Source organism: Toxorhynchites rutilus, chromosome 2, assembly GCF_029784135.1.
Source record: "Toxorhynchites rutilus septentrionalis strain SRP chromosome 2, ASM2978413v1, whole genome shotgun sequence".
NCBI classification, from domain to species: Eukaryota; Metazoa; Arthropoda; class Insecta; order Diptera; family Culicidae; genus Toxorhynchites; species Toxorhynchites rutilus.
This window is the reverse complement of record NC_073745.1, coordinates 108,789,257-108,812,561: the sequence shown is the minus strand read 5'-3', so window position 1 is coordinate 108,812,561 and position 23,305 is coordinate 108,789,257. Positions and strand designations below refer to the sequence as shown.

The 23,305-nt window shown below is 36.0% G+C and overlaps 2 protein-coding genes across 9 annotated transcripts in view; both read left to right on the top strand.

Annotated features, from left to right (window-relative positions):
• LOC129770302 (fatty acyl-CoA reductase wat) overlaps positions 1-23,305 on the top strand; it is a 93,598-nt gene that overhangs the window by 59,387 nt on the left and 10,906 nt on the right. The window lies entirely within an intron of this gene.
• Positions 20,591-22,363, top strand: LOC129770304 (tigger transposable element-derived protein 4-like). The gene is made up of 2 exons (XM_055773044.1): positions 20,591-21,832; positions 21,900-22,363. The coding sequence occupies exons 1-2, from the start codon at positions 20,839-20,841 to the stop codon at positions 22,181-22,183; spliced, it is 1,278 nt and encodes a 425-aa protein (XP_055629019.1). The 5' UTR covers positions 20,591-20,838; the 3' UTR covers positions 22,184-22,363.

The following is a 23,305-nucleotide window of genomic DNA, read 5'->3' as shown; positions in this document are numbered from 1 at the left end:
CCCTGCACGGAGGTCGAAAGATTTGAGGTAAAGTTAGATTTGGGACATGTAATCAAATTCTATATCAGCCGACACATCCCCCACCGGTACATTGTTTTCCTCGGGCCCAAAGAGAGTGTTCAGAATTCGATTTGGCGGCCGAAAAATATACCTCACACGAAGACATGAGTCGGGAGAAGGTGCGAATAAAGTCCCAACTCAAGTCCAGACTTTTGAATCCTTGCTCAATGCTAATGCTAATGCAAACTCAAGTCCAGACTTTAGAATCAAGGTTTGTAGGCTAACCTTAGCTATAATCGAGTGGAGTCACATATGATTTGTTTTGAATCATTTTTTTTTTCGTCGAAGCATGATCAACTGGCGCTTCACTGACACGAGTTTTAGAATACATCTGAAAAAAAAACAATACAACACTAAAGTAAAATGTCTGAACGATATGTTCCGATGAACAATTGCAAATATAAATATATATGAATTGTGTATTTGCATATGAACTAAAATTCTGATCATACGCGAGCGTAACATGAGCAAATTTATAACACATGCGAACAGTAACTCGATGTTGATAATTTCTTAATGTTTTTCTTCGTTGATCGTATCTTTTCACATATTCACGATGGAGAGCTTTAACTCTTCTCTTCGTTGGCCAAGGCATTTTGATTGAATGTAATACTTTTCCGTTTACTATTACTGACAGCAGAGGCAGCCATGGCAGTGTTCCGTGCTCTGCAATACAATTTTCTTAACCAATGTTAAAGTTGCTGATACTTACATTATAGACCCATTAAACGTAAAAATAATAATTGTTTTGATATCAACACAATTTCATTTTATTGATTTTCATGACATGAAACGCTATGACTCAGGAATATGAGTGGTTTTTATAGCTGTCTGGATGATGTTGTCTGGCATCAGTGTCGAAAAAATAACGATGCATTCACCAATCCAAACAAAACCATTGCGAAAAATTGAAAAATGAAAATTCAACCTTCAGAGCACTAGCTCGAGTTTTCCGACGTTTTTCACTATACAGTGCGACGGCAGATGAAAATTTAATATCTTGTGAGTAATCGATTAGAGTTTGGTTAATATTACTTAATGGGTAGTGTGCGAAAACGATCATTTTCTCCACACTGTTCCGTTAAATTATTGATTTTCGGCCGAGGGGCGAGGGAGGGAAATGAAAGAAATGAACGCCATTGTGGCAGCCATTTGTGGCTTCCTTCTAGTTGGTCATTTTAGAATAAACTTGGTTAACTAAAGCTAAAGCTTTAAAGCTTTAATACGAAGTTTTGCTTTAGAACGTTATGTGTCACAATTAAGCTTACTGTTTACCCTTTCAATGAAAAATATCCAGAGGAGCATTCATTCGATATTTTTCTTTTAGTTAATGACTTTATATCCCAGCAGAATTTGACCAACTAACCCCACACACGGGGTAAGTTGGTCAATATAGCAGCCATTCCATGCCAAACCGATATAGTAGTTCTCAAATTTTTGTGAAAATTGGTAGTTTTGTTTTTTATCGCGAAACATTAGACCCGTGTTTATTAATTTTTTCTGTAGGGTGACCATTTCCATCTTAGGGTTGTCCGAAAAATCAACTTTTTCCTCATTTTTTCCAAAAATGACTTTTTTCAAAAATTCATAACTTTTGAATTACTAAACCGATTCAGATAATCGACATATCAAATTGAGCCCAATCACCTTTTTTGCAAAAATACTACACCAGCAGAAAATTCGAATTCTGTTCCCGTTGTTATTGATTGTTCTCGTTTTTTATTGTTTTCGTAGTCTCGGGACCAAAGGCGCTATATTTTTTTATATTTTTTCTGGAAAGCTGAGGATTTTTCACATAGCATATGTCGAAACCAGAGAGGCGTTTTTTTCGTTTTTTAGTTATGATTTTTCAAAGTTAACCGATGGTTTGAAAAATCAATTTTTTCCTCTTTTTTCCAACACAAAAATTTATAACTTTTGATCTACTGAACCGATTAAGATGATCGACACAAAAAATTAAAGCCAATTAGATAGTCTTTCTTGAAAAATATTGGACTTGCGAAAAAAATGGATTTTGATTTCGTAATTATATATTGAATTAGTTTTCTATAGTTTACATGGTTTCGGGACCAATGATGCTATCTATTTTTATATTTTTTCTTAAAAGTCGAGGTTTTTCTACAAAACATATCCAAAAATCAGAGATGTGTTATTTTTCGTTTTTAAGTTATGGTTCAAAGTTAACATGTTTTCAGTCTTCGTTCAATATTTCTATGCGACTAGGCTGGATGAATGCGACTAGAATTCAATTAATTGGCAAATGTGTCATTTTTTGAAAAAAGGTTAGTTAATTTGCTTTAATTTGATATGTGAATCATCTGAATCGGTCTGGTAGTTGGAAAGTTATGAATTTTTGAAAAAAATCATTTTTGGGAAAAAGAGGAAAAAGTTGATTTTTCGGACAACCCTAAAATGGAAATGGACACCCTACTGAAAAAATTAAAAAATACGGGTCTAATGCTTTGCGATAAAGAACAAAACTACCACTTTTCACGAAAATTTGAGAACCACTATATCGGTTTGGCATGGAATGGCTGATAGAGGACATGTCCATCATATAATCAACATGTCCTTTTCGGTAAAAAAATAGGCGTTTTTTCATCAGAGGTTTTATTTATTATTAAATAATTAATTCAATCAAAACAAAAACAGATAACAAATATAATGTAGTAAAGTAATAAAAAAAACAAATAAAATAATAAAAAATTAAAAAAAAAAAATTTCAATATCTCATCTTTTTTCTATCTGGATACTGCATAAAAATCTCCAAAAGTCTTCTTTAAAGTATTCAGATCATTCATTATTACTTTTGCAGCTGCTGCAGGTGAAAGTTGGATTAGTCTGAAGAACACATTTCATGTTGGAGCAATATTCGTAAATGTTGAACTGATCCCGCTTCTTTTCGGCTAACCTCTCAAGAAAGGTTTGTCGCGATTCACTCACCAAAAACGTACTTTTGTCATGAGAATTCGAATCGATCAGCTTCCGCAATGTGCACCAAATTTTTCGAAGAACTCCATGATATTCGTCAAGTTGGTGGACGTGGCTCTGCTTAGGCAAGTAGCTTCCGGCTTCTTAAACGGTAGCGTGGAATTCTGAAAATCAGTCAGCCACTCTTTTCCAGCCATTTCATCTCTCTCCCATGCAGTTGCCGGTTGGTATCCGGAACTTTGCGGCGCATTTGTAGACCAAACAACGAACTTCTTCGGGAGAACATCCAAAACACCTTGCCGCCATGTGCAACCAAGAATCTTGATACTCGGGAACACTTTTCGTAGCGTTTTATAGCCTACTGTCGGAACTTCGTTTCATGGATTCTCGCCTTCGGATAGCGGTGGTTGGTCTCAGGTTGTCTCGTTTCAATAACACAAGTTTTATCAGTAGAGCATATTCTTTCTATACTTGTCTAAAGCTTGCGTAATGAAACGCGGCATACCTGAAAATTCTATATAAGTTACCCTTAAACGAGCAACCGTGCTACTTATATGCCCAACTAACCCCGTTGTTGTGTGACCAACTAGCTCCTTTATTAATGACAAAGAAAATTCATGAAAATGCAATGAAAATAATTTTAACAGCGATTTCTATTAACATTTGCCACAAATACATGCAATAAACCTTCGCTTTACGTTTAAACCCTTTTTTTCATTACTATTAACCATTTGTAGAACAATTTTTATATTGCGCAAACTGTGAATGATTTAAGGCACACTCCGTGCCCACCATACCATATTTTTTAGCCCACCTTATAAAAGGTTTTTCCAATTTGCTTACGGTTATTGCATCAGTAATCCGCTATATTTCATCCATAGATCGCTAGGTTTTTGAACGCTCAGATTCCAAGATATCGTCACTGACCAACTTTCCTCCATAACAAACTAGCACCGCCCTACCCTACCCCTGGTTTTTATGAATCAACAACTACAATTTCTACTTTTTATACTATAAACACTTTAAACGTGGAAGTTCATTCGCCTCTAGTGTCTGAAATGATGATTTTCCCAGGCTCCTCAGTTTAGAAGTACGTGTTAGGGAAACATGTTATGGTCTGCTCAATGACCAGCAAGTACAAAAGGTTTGTTTTTGTAAACATTGAATGTATTTATTTTTAATAGTTTACTATATTTTTAATAGCGCTATTAATATCATATCTCAAAAACGAAAAATATCTCTGATTTTTGGATATAATATGTAAGAACAACTAAACTTTCTAGAAACAGTATAAAAAAGGCGTCCTCTTTCTGTAACCGGGTAAGCTGTAAAAGAAATCAATAATTACGAAAACAAAATTCTTTTTGTGCAAGCATAATATTTATAATACAGGTCTAATATTTTGCCATAAGGAACAAAACTACCTCTTTTCACTGAAATCTGAGAGCCACTATATCGGTTGGGCTTGGAATGGATGTTTGACAACATTAAAATGAGCGCTCCACATATGTAACAACTTTGTCGAAGACAGTTTTTCTCTAGAGAATAACTGTCAAGCTCTAGATGCAAATTTCCACTTAAATTCGTTCCCTGAACCATTGTGGAATGCTGTGCATTGTATCCACAAACGAGTTTCACCATTAAAATGTCATACTGGGTGTGCAACTTAATTTGTTCAGTTCCACAAGTGGCTCAAAGTGCTATAAATAATCGACGGGGGCAGTTGATTTTTGCTTAATCGTGAATTGTCAACATCTGTCAATCAAATGTTGTTTACAAATCTTTGAACTTTGCACAAAAAGATCAATTTTTACTACGTTGAAAATGTCGAGTTTTGTTGCAAAAAAGCACCATTAGCGTGAAGTTTTAATTTTCCTTTTCCATTGGAAGAAAAATGCAGTTGAAGTGCATCGAATGATTGTTGAAGTTCATGGTGACTCTTCACCATCAGATAGATGGTGGTGATTTTCGTGTTAAAAAAACGCCCGGGTCAACCTCAAAAATTTAAAGACGAAGAAATAGAGACATTACTCGACCAAAATTCGTTCGAAACGTAAATAGAGCCTGCAGAATAATTGGGAATAACTCGACAAGTTATTTCTAAGATACTCAAAGCCGCAGGATACATCCAAAAGCAAGAAAATTATGTTCCACATGAATTGAAAGCGAGATATGTCGAACGGCGATTTTGCATTCTCGAAATGTTGCTCGAACAGTACAAAAGAACAATTTTTTACATCTAATCGTTACTGAGGACGAAAAATGGATTGACTACGACAATTCAACACGCAAAAGATCGAATGTAAAACGCGGCCAACCAGGAACACCAATGCCGAAGCCGAATAATGCTCTGTATTCGGTGGGATCAAAAGGGTGTGATCCACTATGAGCTGCTGAAACCTGATCAAACGATCAATGGAGACTCCTACAACGGCAACGATTAATCCGTTCAAAGTGAGCTATTGCAGAAAAAAGTTCAGATTATGCGTCCAGAGACGAGCCGTCGATATTCCATCATGATAACACACGGCCTCATGTTGGTGTTCGAGTTAGAAACTATTTAGAACATAGTGGATGGGAATATAGGGGGCGTTGTTGATTAATGGTCGCGAGTAATCGGTTACATATTACTTGGCATATTACATAGCTAATAAGAAAAATTGTCGTTGAATTGAACGCCCGGCCCCGTCAGGCTAACGCCAGATGGACCTTTATAAAAATTAATATTTGTGAAAAAAAAATAGTGGATGGAAAATTCTGGTTCAACTGCCTTACAGCTCAGACCTTTCCCCGTTTCGACTACCATTTGTTTTGGTAAATAAAGAATTCTTCGAGTGGAATACGCTTTACTTCCGAACAGAGTATCAAAAATTAGCTGGATTCATTCTTGGCTTCAAAAGATGCTCCATTCCCGTCGGATTCGGTAAATTGCCAGAAAAATGGAAAAGCAGTAGCTAGCGATGACCAATACTATGCACAGTGTATTCATTCATTTTATTACTCAAATAAATGTGTTTTCATGCTAAAAGGGAACGAAATGAGTTGCACATCCTTAAAATATTATGGAAAATAAAGCGATAAATAATATTGCGAATATTTTTCATTTAGGACATTCTAGTAACTGACCAATAGTTGAGGAACAATAGGTATGAACATGTATTTATAATGAAAGAGGTGTTTTCGCGACACAGCTGATAAACTAAGGTCTGATTATTTTATCAAGCGGACACTTTATTTTGGCGATATACTTATTAGTTTTCAACCAATTTGCATACCGTTTTTTTTTGCAATATGAAGGTTTATTACTCTACAAAAAGTACAAAATGAAAAACCTGTCCAAGTTCATCTAATGATAAAACTGATGAACTTTCCGTCGAACTCCTCTCATAAGCCTCTTCTCAGTTTCCGGGCTAACTTTTCGGTTTGCAGATGACCACATTTTGTTAACCTCAGACTGTGCTTCTCTACCTTCCTTCTGAAGGTACCGCTTGATAATTGCCCAGTAACGGCTTAGTTATGGATAATTTGGCGGATCATTACCTTTTTCGCCAAATTTCATCTTCTATTTCTCCAGCAGTTTGAGAGAGCGTAGTGAGCGGATGCAAGGTCTGGCCAGAACATCGGTAGGGTTCTGTATTGACGATAAATAACAACAAGACGTTCTTGAATGCACTCCATTGGATAATTCTCGTCGTTTCGGGTTCCTGTTGTGAAATATGATAAACTTGTTTCCCCAAGAACAAATAGCTTGTCATGCAAGCACTTTCTTGTCAAACTTGTCCATTCAAATCGACCATTTAGCATCTGGTACTTCCTTGCCAACAATAGCATTGAAAAATGGTGGCCCCGGAAGAGTTGTTTGTTCTACTTGCTTGCTTATTTGTTTTGAAGAGGATTTAAACATTGCAGTTCATTCGCCACTATTGTGTAAAGTTTCTTCGCTGATTCAGAATCGTATCCAACCTTCGACATCGCTCCTGTGACAGTTCATGCAGTTCCACGGTCCGTTTCGGTGTCTTCGGTTACTTGTAGGTCTTGATGTTGTTCCTTCGTTTGATATTTTAGACGGTCCCAACGATAACCTTAAGCGTTTTGGCAATTTTCCGTACAGAGCCAGATTTATCGCCCAGCAAAAACTTCACACATTTCTTCTCGATTTGTGTATTAGAAGCTCCTCTTCTGGTTTTGGATCTTGGCAAATCTTCAAGAGTATGATGCTCTTCAAGCTTCCTTATAATCTGGTATACAGCTGACTTGGACTTTTTCAAAAGTTTTGCTACATTTTCTCTACAGGACAGTCCCTCAGAACAGTAGTTTTGAATAATTGAAAAACGATTTTTTTATTAGAATTTCAATACAGTTTAATTATAACTGTTTTCTTAAGCTCAAAATATGTAAACAATATGTCAATATGCGATTAGTCAACACTTTTTGTGTTGTTTTCTATGTCTGCTAGCTCTCGTATTTCCAATCGACACCATCAACGATAGCATCTAGTATGACCTAGCAGTAACTCTATAAACTTATATTTTGTTGCTCTAAACAAGGAAGCGATGTCCTCTTAAATACAATCTGATTGTGTTATAATATTAGATGGAGTGATAATTTTCAAACAAGAAAAAATTCAAGTACATACATCAAGTACCATCATCAATCACGACGATTCATCAACGAATACTGCCTTCTTTATTACTGTCGAACTTTCTGGAGGATATACCAAATATTTACTATTCCACTCGTCACTCGAGTAAAACAAGAGAACCCTGACAACGTGACGCCCATCATCGGTAGTCATTCACCGCATCTCTGACGCCCGTTCGCATACAATCGAGAACAACAAACAATCTGCCAAAACCGGGTGTAGGTCAGTATGGGCATCAACGGACACTTCCCGCTGGCCTTCCGCTACATAAAATGATGTATACACCGAAAACAGAGCGGTTTTTTGTCGCTATTATGGACCCACATCTTTCATATCATGATGAGCCCACGTCGTCGTGGCCCGGGATTACCCAATTTAGACTACGTTGGCGGTTGGCTACGCACGAATGTTGTTTTGTTCGCCACTAGTGATTGAACCGGTTCAAGTGCATCTGAATATCTTTCACTTTCGTTTCCCTTGCCGATCTTGCTGTTATTTGTTATCGTGTTATTGGGTTTTCTTTCAAGGCAAGTGGCGACCTTAAAGCAGAGTCAACAACAATTCGTTGAATGGTGGGAAATATATCATAACAAGTGATCGTACATTGAGATAATCGACGCCGGCGTGGTGGACATGAGAGTAGCATCCCGTATATCAGGTGCGGAACCCACCTCTTGTTCGAGATGTACAATTCAAGTGAAACGCGGATTTCCCTATTCTTCGTCAATACTGAAGCAATCGATGCATACAATATTTCGTATACGATCACCTTGACTTGTTTTGATGTAATTTACACTTTTGTCGCTTATCATTGAACCCCATTTCGATAGCAACTATCGTACCTGAATTTGGTCTGCTATCCTTACTTTATTGCGGAAAACATATTCAATAACATTTTCATTGTTCCCAAACAGGAATCGTCTTCATAACCACAATTTAGCACATCCTTCAATTGGAAGTTTTATACTTTTGATTCTTTCCCAGCTGGTTTTGAGGTTTCCTCGCTTGTGAACAATACAAATCGAATCAATGATAACCACCAAAGTAGCGAAATTGTATCCAGATTCGTATCCTTCCTGTTCACTAATATTCAGTTTGTCTATTGAATATTTGTTATCAGCGAGCGAATGCAGTTCAAGCTCTAGGCCCAACTCTATTAAAAAAAAACAAATCCTAGCTGTATGATGACAAAATCTTTTCATTACAATTACCATTTTTATGCTTATTGTCCGTTAACTGTTATTCTTTTTACACAAGTACTAGAACTTCCTAACATGGAAAATGCACACATGTGCGACGTCAATTCTTGTGTTTATTACATTCATAATTCATTCATTCAACACTAAAGCCAGAAAAAATATAATTCGACAATAGGACAATACAATTTAACTCTTTGTGGCCGTTTGTCTGCTCTCAGCCACCACAGCAAGAAACCATGCCAATCTTATATTTTACTCAACAAAAAAAAAATCTTTGCTCATCTGAAATGAAAAGTTCTGCTCATTTCGGATACGCTGAAGTCATTATTTAAGTATCTACTGGTTTAAATTATGTTGAAGTAGCTGTTAAAAAGCAGAATAATTGTTTGCATAAGTGTCTCATGTCATCTGAATAATCTAATGTAAAAAAATCTTTGTTAAAAGTGAAAAGTGCTGATTTTTTCGGATACATATTGCTGGAATTAATTACATATTTATTGCATCAATGGCAAAAGTGTCTCATATTCAACGGATAATAAAAATAAAAGTATGTATTGATTATAATTCATATGATTTACTTTTGGAAACAGTTTCGAAAGATTTCACACGAAGCCGAATTATAAAATATAATTTTTACATAAAAACATCACATTAAAATACATTGTTAAGTTAGTACATGTATATATAGTTCACAAAAAAAATTAAAAAAAAATGTTTTTTCTATAATCTTGCATGTATCAATACTTTTTCAATGAAAAATAATTCCGACCAGTACGACACCCATGACGGAATATAATACGACCGCGAAGGGTTAAATTAGGACTTTGAAGTTTTCGAGTTCTCACTTCATATTTTGATACAGGTCGGATCCGATAATATACAGTTTGAAAAAATATTTTTTTTATATTTCAAAATTGTTTTTTTTTAAAGAAATGTGATAATTCAACGTTAAGGTGAAAGTTTATTAAATATCATAGGTATAGTGATTTTTGAAGATTTTAATTAAAGACTCACCAGCAATTGTTTAAAAAGACATTACAGCGAAATTTGAAAAGATAGAAGATGGGTGTCAAAGGGACAATTGTAGAGTGGTCAGAGTGCTTTTGTTTGGTTGACGAATACAATCAAAACAACACCTTAACAAATTCTAACTTTTAGGGGTTTTACTTCCACAATGTTGTTGAAATCTTTTGCAACTGGATCCTGTATTAAATTTCCTCATCTTTCAAATGGAAACAACAGAATGGTCCTACGTACCGCACTTTTTGAGGTAAAGCCAATTTAAGACAAACGGAGACCGAAACAAAAAAAAACAAAAATCTGTCATTTTTGAAATTCGACAATATATGCAGAAGGATTTTTTCCATCAAATATGATCCTTTATCACCTCCTGAAAAATTTTGGATATTTGTATTTTTTTTATTTGAGAAAGGTGCTGTTTGCCTTAAGGGATGAATCAAAAAATTAATTCTTCTTTTATATTAAAAAAAAACAAAAAATATATTTATATAAAACAACTAGCTAACCCGGCAAACGTTGTTCTGCCATATAAATTATTTCTAGTGAATATTTTGGGTGTTGAATGAAACATATATAAGGTATTGTAAACGTGTTTGAATGTTTCAACGATCTATAAAATTAATCGAATGTGATCAACAAAGCAGAACGAATGAAAAAATTTGAACATGAACACAAAACACTGGAGCATTTTTGGCAGCAATAAGTTTATGGAACTCTTCACCATAGTAAAAATGGTCTCCAGTCTCTCGTGTGAGAGGGCTTTCCCATTAACACCGAAAGTTTTTATGAAAACATGCATGAGAAAACGGTTGTGCTATGCGACAAGGTTATCAATAAAACGACGAGCTAGTTAATTCAACTAGTTTGAAATTTTCATTCTCTTTTTCTAAAAGACAAAGAAAGCCCGGAGAAAGAAGCTTTTGTGTCAAATGAATCAATGAAACGGCTACGAGAAGAAGAAATATCCCCAGGCGGAGCGAGAAAAATTTTGGAAAACACACAGAAGGAAGCCGAAAGGTTGCGCAAGGTTCGAAAATCATAAGAGTTCCGTGAAATTGATCTGAATCAAAATGAAAAAGACTCGTTTTGTATTAGTATTTAAGGATGCTTCAAGTTAACTTTAAACTGTGTTAATTAATCTAAGTTCTTATTTTCTCACGACACTTCTCAGACGACAGACGTTCATAAATTTCATTGTTTTAGCTCCCTGCGGCCCTCCGCAGTGGTGGCCATCCTGCGGCCCTCCAACATTGTTCATACGTCCCGCAGCCTATTTAAAAAAAATCATATGGACGAAATTAAGAATATAGTTGAAAATTCTTCCACACAATTGAATAAAAAAAAACTATGTGAGTAATTCTTGTTAATCGTGTGTATCCAAGCTTTCCTGTTTTCTTTTCCGTTTTTTTCGTGCTAATATAACCTCCTGACAATTGTTCTCGTTAGTACGGAGAGATGATGTGGGCGATTGGCCCAACAAGGGACGTTCGAGGTCGGAAGGGCTGCACAATGTTATCTATGTTGTACATTAAAGCGTTCAACGGAATTCTCTTCGGAAAAAAGCGTTCATCAGTCGAAATGAATTGGATAAATTAATTGGTCCGTACATCGATGTGTGAGCCATTTATTGACGCCCAGATTGAAGCAAATATGATTGGAATGAGCTTGAGTTTGAGCTTGGGTAGACTGTACAATTCGTAGTTGCCCTCCGTGATTGACCTGAACCAACCAAATTGCACAAAGAACACACAGACTGACGCTTGGGACTAGCAAATCATTCTCGTTGTGCAATTTTCGGTGATTCGAGCTTATAATGGTCAATAATGACGCCGGCTACGTCCTTACAGTCACCAGAGGAAGGGAAGAAATGTTAGTATGATAATCGCCGCCCGAAGGCCAGAAGGATCGCCTCTATAGCGTGATTCCCTAGCGATCATCATGGGAGGGACAGTTGTTAGTGGACAGAGGTAAGAATCAAGATTCTTAGTGATGTGATTATGTAAACGCTAACTATCGACCACTCGACGGAACAAAACTCTGAAAATCTCATTTGCGAACAAAAAAAATCTCATCACGCTCCAAAGATTATCTTTTGGTATCCTGAGAAGGAATATATATTTACTATTAAAAAAAATATTTTTACTACCACATAACGCACAAACTTTCCACTTGATCAACACATGGAATGATGCAAGAAAAACTCCCAGAATGGCTAAAAAACGAACTAGCAACAAACTTACCAGACTTCATCTCCGCAAATGATTGGACATTTGTCAAATGTTTTAAAAACTACGACTACATAATTAGTAGAAAATTTGACTAGCCTACATCTGGAATTTTTCTGAAAAATAACTGGAAAATAGGGGAAAAACAGGGATTTTTTTTTTGGTTTGAGTCGACACTCTGGCTCAACATTCCTCTGAATCAGACACTAGCGAAGAGTATTTTATTTTTGATTTAATTTTAGATGTAAGGGCAATGATTTCAATGAATGAATCACTGCTTTCGAACATCCAAAGTTATCAAGAAGAGGTGATTTTTTTATGTTCATGGCTCACCCTTTCGTATCCATCCGGCAATGTTGCATTCGCAAGAAGCGCAAGCCGCAGCGAGCAGCGTCCTTTCTAAAAATTACCAAACCGAACATCGTACGCATTTTCAAGAACGCAAAACGCCATCCATTCGCGGGTAATTGTGCACTAGCTCGGCCATGATGGGGTAGAGAACAAAGCTGCTATGGAGCCGGCCACTAGTTAATTACAACTGCACACGTATCAATTCCACACGTCCCGTGCCGCGCACGATAGGGTGGGTTCGAATGCCTAGGCACATGCACATATGGTTGGAGTTTTTTTTATTCTGGTCACCGTTTGCGGCACCACACAATATTTGGATAATAGCCATCAATCCTCAAATTTTAGAGTATATCAAGCCTAGCTATCCCTTTTCTGGCCTCGCCGTTTGATCATGGAGGAAACTGGGTGAAACAGGGTGTAACGACCAATTCAAAACCGTCTTCAAAATCGTACGTGACAAGCATTGAAAGACATAAATGTCCAGTTCTGCATCTAACATTATCAAACTTTTTTTAATTCAAAATGATCTATTATTGTGTATCGAATAAAAAACATATGGTGTAATTTAAAAAAAGTGGTCGCCTGTTGCTCGCAAATAATTAATTTATATGTTTGTAGTCTACACTGAGTTTTTTTACGCGATTTATGCGTGAGCTCAGAAAGAAACCGCGTAATTTCGAGAGAATCGTGTAAAAAAGATTGCCCCTTCATCGCCCCATCGGGCGGTACGCATTTCTTACCTTAACCTGCATCCAATTTTATTTTGAGTTGACATCGCTGATCACGTTGAAGAAGCTCCAATGTCAGAAGCATCAGGAACTGCCTCTGCTACGGTAGGCCAACTGTCCCGTTTTTAAACTTGAACTCATATTCGATGACTCAATGAGAAAACGTTACGAATGAAAAGATTTCGCCAACCGGAGCAACGCGTATGTGACATCTCCAATATGAACAAACAATTCGAATGAAGTATCAAACCCGTTTGTCCCCAAGTGCAATAACGTTAACGTTTTTTTACCAACAACAGTCATGATTTCTCATTGTATACACACTTTGTTTTAAGTACATTACATCAACTAGACAACATTACCGACGATAAGTGCTTTACTCATCCGTTCACATCCAGCTTCGTAATTTTTGCAATGTAACAGCTTGCTGAAATCAACCGAAGACGGGGGGAAAGGCGCCATTTGTTTAATCTCATTCATAAGAGCTTAATCACTACCTTTCAAAGGAAAAACTTTAAATAAATATTTGGTTTGGACATCTTCCGCTCGGTGCTTCGAAAACGTGAGCGTCTCGTAAAATTCTCCCGATAAGTGATCCGTCCCAAGTGACGATCGGTTGACGCAAGACCTTGGCCGACAAAACAAAATAGTAACCAACGAACGCGCTTAACGCTAATTCAATGGAGGGGAAGAATGCTAAGAAAAAAATAAAACGCCTCAAAGTATAATGCTGCTCCACCCGCATGCCATCGACAAACGCTCGGCCTCAACTTTCTCTGGTATGGTAACGAGTTTGTTGGCCTTGATTTTTGTTTTGCGCTTGAATTTCGCTCCCCTGCTCCGGAGGGGAATTGAATTATCAATTTGAAGCTACTACGGATCATCCGGTTTCACTGGAGATCCGTATCATGGTCACGTATACCTACGAACGGATCACACACACATACACACAGGCATGACGCCACTTGCGGCGGGTGGCAAACGAAACGGTGGGCCTATTTGTGCGCGTCTTTTCACACGTCGCATCCGAACGTCACACAGTGGGACCGTTCTGAAAAAAGTTCTCAAAAATCTTTTCTCGTCTTACCTTGCATTTTAGAGCTTGGATGTCTTCAGAAAAATTGTTCAGAATGTTGATTCGGATAATTTTACGGTTTCATTTAAACTCTTACTAAGTTACAGTAGAAATTAAAAAACTAACTTTTTATACTTACGAGATAATTGACTTATGTATTCAGCAACATTGCAGAGCTATAAATTTAATGAAACTTTGCTGAAGATACATAATATATATATATATATATATATATATATATATATATATATATATATATATATATATATATATATATATATATATATATATATATTTATATATATATATATATATACCTTCAAAATTCAGCTTGCAGAGAGGTCAGCAATCAGGATGTTTTTGTAATATTACTTTTGACATCCGACCCTTTCATAAGCAGCTTGCGAAAACGAAAATCGAAAAAGGTCCAATTTACTATCACCAACTGCAATAAAACTACTGCAAAATAACTCAAATTTGAGGTCTGATAGTAGGATATAATCAGAAATTGATTTATAAATTAATATAATGCAAATAAACATCGATAGTAGATAAAGTATGAAGAAACCAGAGTAAAATTGAGTAAATTGCGCTGTAAAAATTGGTATAAAAAGTGATGTTCCCGAGAGTTCCCGAGTTCGAAAAATAGTTTGCCGTATACTACAAACCCTGACGAACAAAATGACGTTGAGTATTGATGCACAGACGTGCACATTTTTTAATAATTTAATGAATAAAAGTGACATATTTTTGCTTTGTAATCACTGTACATCACAATGGTGTTATTTAACGCTAATAATGTCTGCAGCAAAGTTTTGTATTTTTATGTTATCTAAAACTTTGTGGAACATGTTGAGTTGATATAATGTAATTTAGGTATAACTTAAGTTAAAAATCTAGTTTTGAGATAGCCTCCACAGGAAAACAGTTATATCTCTGAAGGACTGATAGATAGATATTATGTATCTTCAGCAAAGTTTCATGAAATTTATAGTTCTACAATATTGCTGAAGATATAACTCAACTATCTCGTAAGTATAAAAAGTTAGTGTTTTAATTTTTACTGTACTTTAATAAGAGTTTAAATGAAACCGTAAAATTACCCCAATCAACATTATGATCAGCTTTCCTCAAGACACCCAAGCTCTAAAATGTAAGGTAAGACCAGAAAAGATTTTTAACCGTCTTTTTTCCAAACGGCCCCACTGTGCGTCGTTCCGAACAGGCTGACGCGGTGGACTGTGACCTCTCGAATGCGGTGGCTGTCTGGTCGCAACGGCACGGGGCACCAATTGAGGAAATTTCGACTGAATCAAGTGATGGTGATAATGATAGTATTATGCAAGGTATGCTAACTGAGCGACGAACTTTATGCGTCGTCGATGAGCCACAGTCAAATGGAGCGGAATGATACTATTGTTATTGATAACTCCTGACTCCTGTATTTGCAAACACGGAACTATGAATCTCTCAGGAACGAGGCCTATCAATCTTGAACAACCAATCAATTCATACACGTAGGTACTCAAACTTATGGTGTACACAACAGGTCGAGTGGAAGCCTTGACTGCGGTACAAAACAATATAGCTGAGGATGGTTTTGTTGAGTACCATTGAAATATCTGAGAAACATACATCCAACTTATCATATGCTACATCTCCATTACCAATGTTCAGCTGGCCGAAGGGGAACCAGATTTCAATTCCTAATTGTTGTTTATCTAATGAACACATTTATCCTATGCTTACCTGAAATAAAGATATTATGTGTATATCTATGAAATGCTTATTGTCTAGCGATTATATTCAATGATTTATTACGTTTATTTATGATAATTTATTACAATTCATTTATTATGATTTCACCTGTGGATTGTCTGTTTTTTTTTAAACTGGCGTAAAAACCTTTCCGTTATACAGACTCAAACTCTAATCACTGGAAATATTTGGTACGGAGCTCTAGTCGAATCTGAAGACAAAAAGTTTCAAGAGATTGGTTGATGCTAGTGTTAATGAAGTTCCAGAACAAATTGTACAAGAGGAATAGTGTAGAATATCACGAAAAATTAATTCACCTGTGTTTTTGGTAACCAAATTGTCTGCATAGATTCGTCTCTTGAGTATGGCCTAGAAGCTTTCGATTGGACGTAATAACGCAGGGCTGATCTGCTTAGGTACAAGCGGGATCGATAGAAGTTTAATTTTTATTCTAATGACTTTTCCATGTAATTTGGTGACGCAATGTAATGCCGAAACATTATGTGTATAAAACATTCTTCTAACATGAAGTCTTCTTGCAAATATTTTTTTTACCAATTGACAGCCACACATGAACCTTTTATGGAATCTTTGAATGCAAAATATGACGAATTTCATGCCAACTCGTCTTAGGAGTTGGCAGCACTATCTCAGATAGTAGTGAAACGTTGTGGGTGTAAAGACATGGGTCATTTAAGCCACTTTGCATACTTCAAATATTCGAAAAAGAATTAGACTACTTTTTGGAAGACACCCAATTTTCCAAAAATATAAATATAAAAAATATATATATATATGAATAGCCCGTAAATTTCCAACAAGTCGTCCATACATCGGAAGATGGGCACTTTTACAGGGAAAAAGTTTCTCGAACTACTTTTTCGTGTTTTCTTTGATAAAAATACAACTAACCCTAATTTTGTTTGAAGTCAAGATAGCGATATACTGTATTCGACAAAGTTTTAGATCTTGTTAAAATATAAACTTTTGTCGAAGACATCAACTTTCTATCTTTTATGGTTTTTGAAATATAAATCATTTTTTATAAAGACTCTTGAAAACAATAATGTTTTGATTGTAACATTTTTGTGTGTAAATTCTCACGTTTGACATGTTCCTGACATATTTCTAAATAACAGGGCATGTACATTGCGATAATTTATACATAAAAATGTTACGAATTAAACATTAATAGTATTTTTCCGAAGAAAAAAAATGAAAACGTTATTGTTCGAAAAACTTTTTCCATGTAAAAGTGCCCATCTTTTGATTTATGGGTGACTTGTTGGAAATTTTAAGGGCTATTTATATCTATTTGGTTTCAAAATTATGTTTGTTACGGAGCCGATCTGGCGTAGTGGTAACATCCATACCTCTCACGCTGAAGATCACGAGTTCAATTCTCACTCCCAACATTCTTCCAAAATTGGAAGTAAAAAGTGACGAACCAGCCAAAAGTGTTGAAAGTCACTATAATACAGATAAAAAAAAAAAAAAAAAATGTTTGTTACGAGAAAAATGAAGTTTAATTTTCAAAATATTTTTTTTCCGATGATTTTTCCAAAAAATTCTTTGATAACTTTTAATGAAAACCAAAATAATTTCCTACATTCTATTTTTTTGACTAAAATTTTGTAAGTCTGATAGATTTTTTTTTAATTTTGAGTTTTTTCAACTCTTTTTTGGAAAATCTTAACTTGAAAACTATAAGATCTACAAAAAGTTGGTCAAAGAATGAAATGTAGGAAATTACTTAGTTCTTCATTCAAAATCATCAAAGAATTTTTTGGAAAAAAATTTAATTGAAAAAAAAAATATTTTGGAAATTAAAATTCATTTTTCTCGAAAACATACCTTTAAAATTCTGAAAAAAATAGATATAAATAGCCCTTAAAATTTCCAACAAGTTTTCCATACATCGGACGATGGATTTCATCCTGCTGGTTCTGCACTTCTGACTTGAATTTGCGCCTCTTGACAGTGGTCATGTTTTACAAAAATATATTCACAGTTTTGACAACTGTGAATATATTTTTGTAAAACATGACCACTGTCAGTTTTGACAAGTTGTTCCAAATTTTCTAGTTAGAAACCGATAAGACTGTGTAGTCAGCTTCTGTTGTACTTTGGCGTCCGAATGCACGAATACGTTCAGATGATTGAAATAAAAGTAGGAAATAAATACACAAAATAGTAAATCCACCTTATTCCGGGTAGTGCGATTTTGTTTTGCCCAGTTGCAATGACATATTGTTGACGGTTTGTTGAATTATTTTATTTGAAACTTAACTTTCAAAATAGATCACAAATGCTCTATTGAGTTAATGTCAGGAAATTGTGCTGGTAACTCCAAATCATCGATTATTTCCCGAAAACCAATTTGATACCAGTTTCGAGGTATGCTTTGGATCTTCAATTTATTGAAATGTATAGCGACGATCAAGCTTCAGATTTTGCGCACTTGTTGGAAGTTTTTGCTCCAAGATGCCCAGATAAACTTCTTTTGTCATTATTCCGTCGATGAATTCAAGTTCTCCAACACCACACGACTTTTTATGACTTTTGTCGGTTCGTTGCCATTTGCGTAGAAATGTATCAGACCCAGATTTATTATTTTAGTCTTATCTGTCCTTAATCATGTCATAGATTGTCCAATAACCTGATCTTATGCCCACTTCAACCATTTTTAAATGTTTTTCTAGGATAGGAATCACTTCGTAATTGACACTCGACCTTCAAAATCTTGTTTATGCAGTCGATTTCGCACTGTCACATGGATGGGAAACTCACTTTCTATTTGTTTTATCGATTAGTTTTTTAGATGATAGCCCTGTCAATTCGAAAAGTTGTCTTTTGTGGTATGAGAATGTCACTCTTTTTAAACATTTGAACTATTCTAGCAATCGTATCGTATTCGGGCGAAATCAGCAATTTTACGGTTTTGCCGAAGGCATGATGTTCTTTTATCAGTTGTCGGACACAAATTTGTGGGTTTTCGGGCACTTCGAAGCAAAATAATACCAAATTTTATCATAAGATCTTCCAAACAAATAAGTAGTGATTTCGACAATGTGACAAGAACGTCGTAGTGCACAACAAAATGGAACTAAGCGTATTTGAGTATATTGGGATCGTTGACACCATACATACCAAAACCTGTCTTTCGAATTGAAAATGATAAAGAAAATTCAGCCAAATCGAATAGATCCTGAGATATCGAGACCACTAGCTGAAAAAAATGGTTTCGAGAAAACTGCGTTTAGAAATTCGTACACCTATACTACAGGGTGGGCCATTTAAAGTGGAAGGATTTGTTTTTGCAATAGCAAAGTAAAGAAGTGGAATTTTAACAAAAAATTTTTGAAATTCATTTATTTTGGTCCAAGGAAATTTGTTCTAACTACTTTTTGATTATGATATCTCGTAAATGACCGCCTCTGGCCTTGACCGCAAAATGTGCCCTTTTTTCGGCATTTTCCATCACTTTGCCCAATGTTTCGGCCGATATGGCAGCAATTTCTTGTCGGATATTGTCTTTTTGCGCAGCCAGGGTCCTTGGTTTACCAGTGTATACCTTGGATTTTAAATACAGTCAAAGCTCTCTATAGCGACAACTTTTATAGCGACAAATCTCTCTATAACGACATTTCCAAAGGTCCCTTCAAAATCGCATAGAAATTCTTTTCTTTATAGCGACATTTCTCTATAACGACCATTCCCTGTAGCGACACATTACCGCTCATACATATCATTCTCTATTGCGACAATTCTCAAGGTCACGCCAACAGTGCAATAATAATGAACTTGATTGAACTTAGTATATGACTATGAACGAAAATAGTCTATATTATGTTTTGTGAACGATTAAATGTTCGTGCGCAACTAATATTAATATTCGGATACTTTACAAAAACAGAGAAATTTAAATTTGAAACATCACTCAACTTGAACATATATTCAGACGCGATTCTGCTGACGGTACATTTTCATATATGTATTCAAAACTCTGCTGCACATAATTTTAAGCTGTACCATATCGTAAAGCGAAAGAGCAATGCAAAAAATAACTCTCGAAAGAGACGTGATCGCTTTGAAGCTCTTGTGATGCGCAATAGGAAACTAACTAAACGATACCGTGTGGGTAAAAAGGAATACAAAACAGATTAGCTGTTGTGGATCACGTGTACTCAAAATGATTCTGGCGCAAATAAAATCCATTCCGCCCAAACAGTGCTAGGGCGAGGCAAAAAAAGAGTGCTGTCAGTTTCCTTATCTTTGTTCAGTTTCGAGACATCTGAATTCAACACGAATTCAGCTCAGCTATCACAATACACACACATAGGAAACCTGTAAGCTGATAAAAGATAGGTAAAGCTTATTGAAACAAATCAATTGAAGCATTGTTGTACAAGAATCCCGTGCTTGAGGAAATAAAGTATTCGAATTGAACTTAAAACGAAAAGTATAGTCCGCGTAACTGTTACATGGTAAGCTTTTAAATTCATACTCACGCAACAGTTTGAAGTATAGTTTGTTTTAATATAAATTTCCAGTCCAAAATGAATTCAAAGACAAGAAAATCTTTCACGCTAAAAAATAAATTGGTTATAATTGAAAAATTTGAAAAAGGCATTAAAAACAAAACATTATCCAGTGAATTTAATGTGCCGCACAACACGATTTCATCCATAATCAAAAATAAGATCCAAATTCGTGAAAAGGTAAGAATAAAGGTTTTAACTGCTGATGTTCAATATACCAAAATGTAAAAAATTTACAGGCTCGTCGGTTTTCGCTAGAATTCAAAAAAACTCGCTCGGTTCAGTATGATGCCGTAGAAAAAGCTGTTATGCTTTTTTGCCAGCAGGCGATTTCGTATAATATCCCCCTATCTGGCGTGATCATAAAAGAAAAAGCCAATGAGCTCGCAGCGAAACTAGAGAAAAAATCATTTAAAGCCAGCGACGGATGGTTCCAAAAATTCGTCAAAAGGAATGGGCTTTCGTTTAAAACTGCAAGTGGTGAAAGTGCAGCTGTTGATGTCGGAGCTGCTGAGCAGTTCAAATCCGATGCGTTACCGCTATTGATTGCTGACTATAGCCCACAAGATATTTTTAATATGGATGAAACGGGTTTATTTTTCAAATGCTTACCCAATAAGACATATTGCTTCAAAAGCGATAAATGTCACGGAGGCAAAAATTCCAAAGAGCGAATCACAGTTGTTGTGGCAACAAATATGGACGGATCGGAAAAGTTAGAACTTTTGGTCATTGGTAAGAGTGCCAAACCTAGATGTTTTAAAAACATTAAGAACCTTCCAGTGATCTACAAAAGCAACAAAAATGCGTGGATGGTGAGCGCGTTGTTTGAAGAATGGATTTTAAACCTGGATGAGAGAATGGTGTCTGAAGGAAGACGTATCATTTTGTTCATCGATAATTGTCCTAGCCATCCAAATATTCAACAAAAATTAAGAAATTGCAGACTGCAATATTTTCCTCCAAACATGACTTCTGTGCTCCAACCACTTGATCTTGGAATAATTAAAGCTTTGAAAGTGTACTACCGCAACAAATTAGTAAGAGACCAACTGAATGCGATAGAAAAAGACGAATTGTTGAATGTCAACCTCCTACAGTGTGTTTGTATGCTAGCTGATGCGTGGCAAAATCATGTCAAACAATCCACAATTGTTAATTGCTTCGTCAAAGCTGGCTTTGTGAAATCAGATAATTTGATTTGCATCAATGAAAACAGCATTGATAACGACCCACTAGAGGAAAATGTATTCCGATCGAATTTTGAAGCACTCGCTGAGCAAGGTTTTGATTCTTTTGAAGGTTTGGTTATAAATGGATATTATTTTCAAATATCATATAAGGTATAATCGACATTTGCCATTTTCAGACTACGTGACTTTTGACGACAATTTATGCGAAGGAGCAATTTTGTCTGACGAAGACATCATAAAAACAGTGCAAGAGCAATCATCTATTGATAACGATGATGATGAAATTCATTCAGTACCTGACGATGTAGTTGACAATGAAACTATAAGCACACCCTCTCAAAACCAGCTAGAAGATGCTTTCCAAACGATTTATGCTGGTTTATTAACTAGCAAAAAATTACCAAAGGACAGCTTTTCAAAATTTTTTGATTTAAAGAAAACTTTGTTGGGGGACAAATAAGCTGAATTTTGTGTCTTGTTTAATGTTTTGTTTCAATTTTTTCTGTTAATTCCTTCGTTAATAATATAATTGATTTGTTTCGCATGGACTTGAGCGTTTCTCTCTTTATAACGACATCCGGATTCTCTATAGCGACAGTTTTTATAGCGACATTTCTCTATAACGACGGTCCCTTGCGATGTCGCTATAGAGAGCTTTCACTGTATCCCCATAAAAAAAAGTCAGGAGGCGTCAAATCAGGTGATCTCGGTGTCCAGTCATAATCGCCGTTTTTCGATATTAATCTTCCGGGGAACATTTCGCGCAATAATTTGGTCGTGGCAGCCGCTGTATGGCATGTAGCGCCGTCCTGTTGGAACCAGTAATTGTCCAATTCATTTTCACGAACAAATGGCAATAAAAAGATGCCTAACTCTTGCGAACGATGGCGACCTGATGTCGATGGAGTCTCTGCAACAATGGCTCGAACGGCATCAATATTCTCGTCGAAACGTCTTGGTCGTTGTCTGGACAGATGACTGGCATTACCAACACTACCAGACGATATAAATTTGGCATATAATCGACGTATAGTGTTGTCTCCAGGCGATGTTTTAACTTTATTTTTATTTTTCCACGCACGTTTAGTTAACACAATTGAGAAGTTATTTTGAATGTACAGCTGAACAATTTCAGCGCGTTGTTTAGGTGTGTGTTGTTCCATGGTTAAAATTGTACTGAAATGACGCTTCCAACGCGGTATGACATTTGTTAATCTGACATCTCTGTCAAAAGTTATGGGGTTGCCAGATGCTTCCACTTTAAATGGCCCACCCTGTATATCCCTTGAGGCGACCTCATACTTTCGGCTGTAACTTTCCAACGATATCAAATATCGAAAAATCCTTTTAGGATAACATTTGTAACAATTCTGAGAGAGCAGAATCGGAGACGTCACTTGTTTGGACTGTTGTATCCTGTCGCTAGGAACACAATCCACGAGGATATCGAGGGAGTAATCATGACGGTGATAGCAGGCTGAATCCCACTGTTCTCGATCCATTTCCATATCCTTTTATTCCCCAAACCAACCTTCACAGTCATATCCCTACATCAGTTGTCATTCGTGAAATGGTTCTCCTC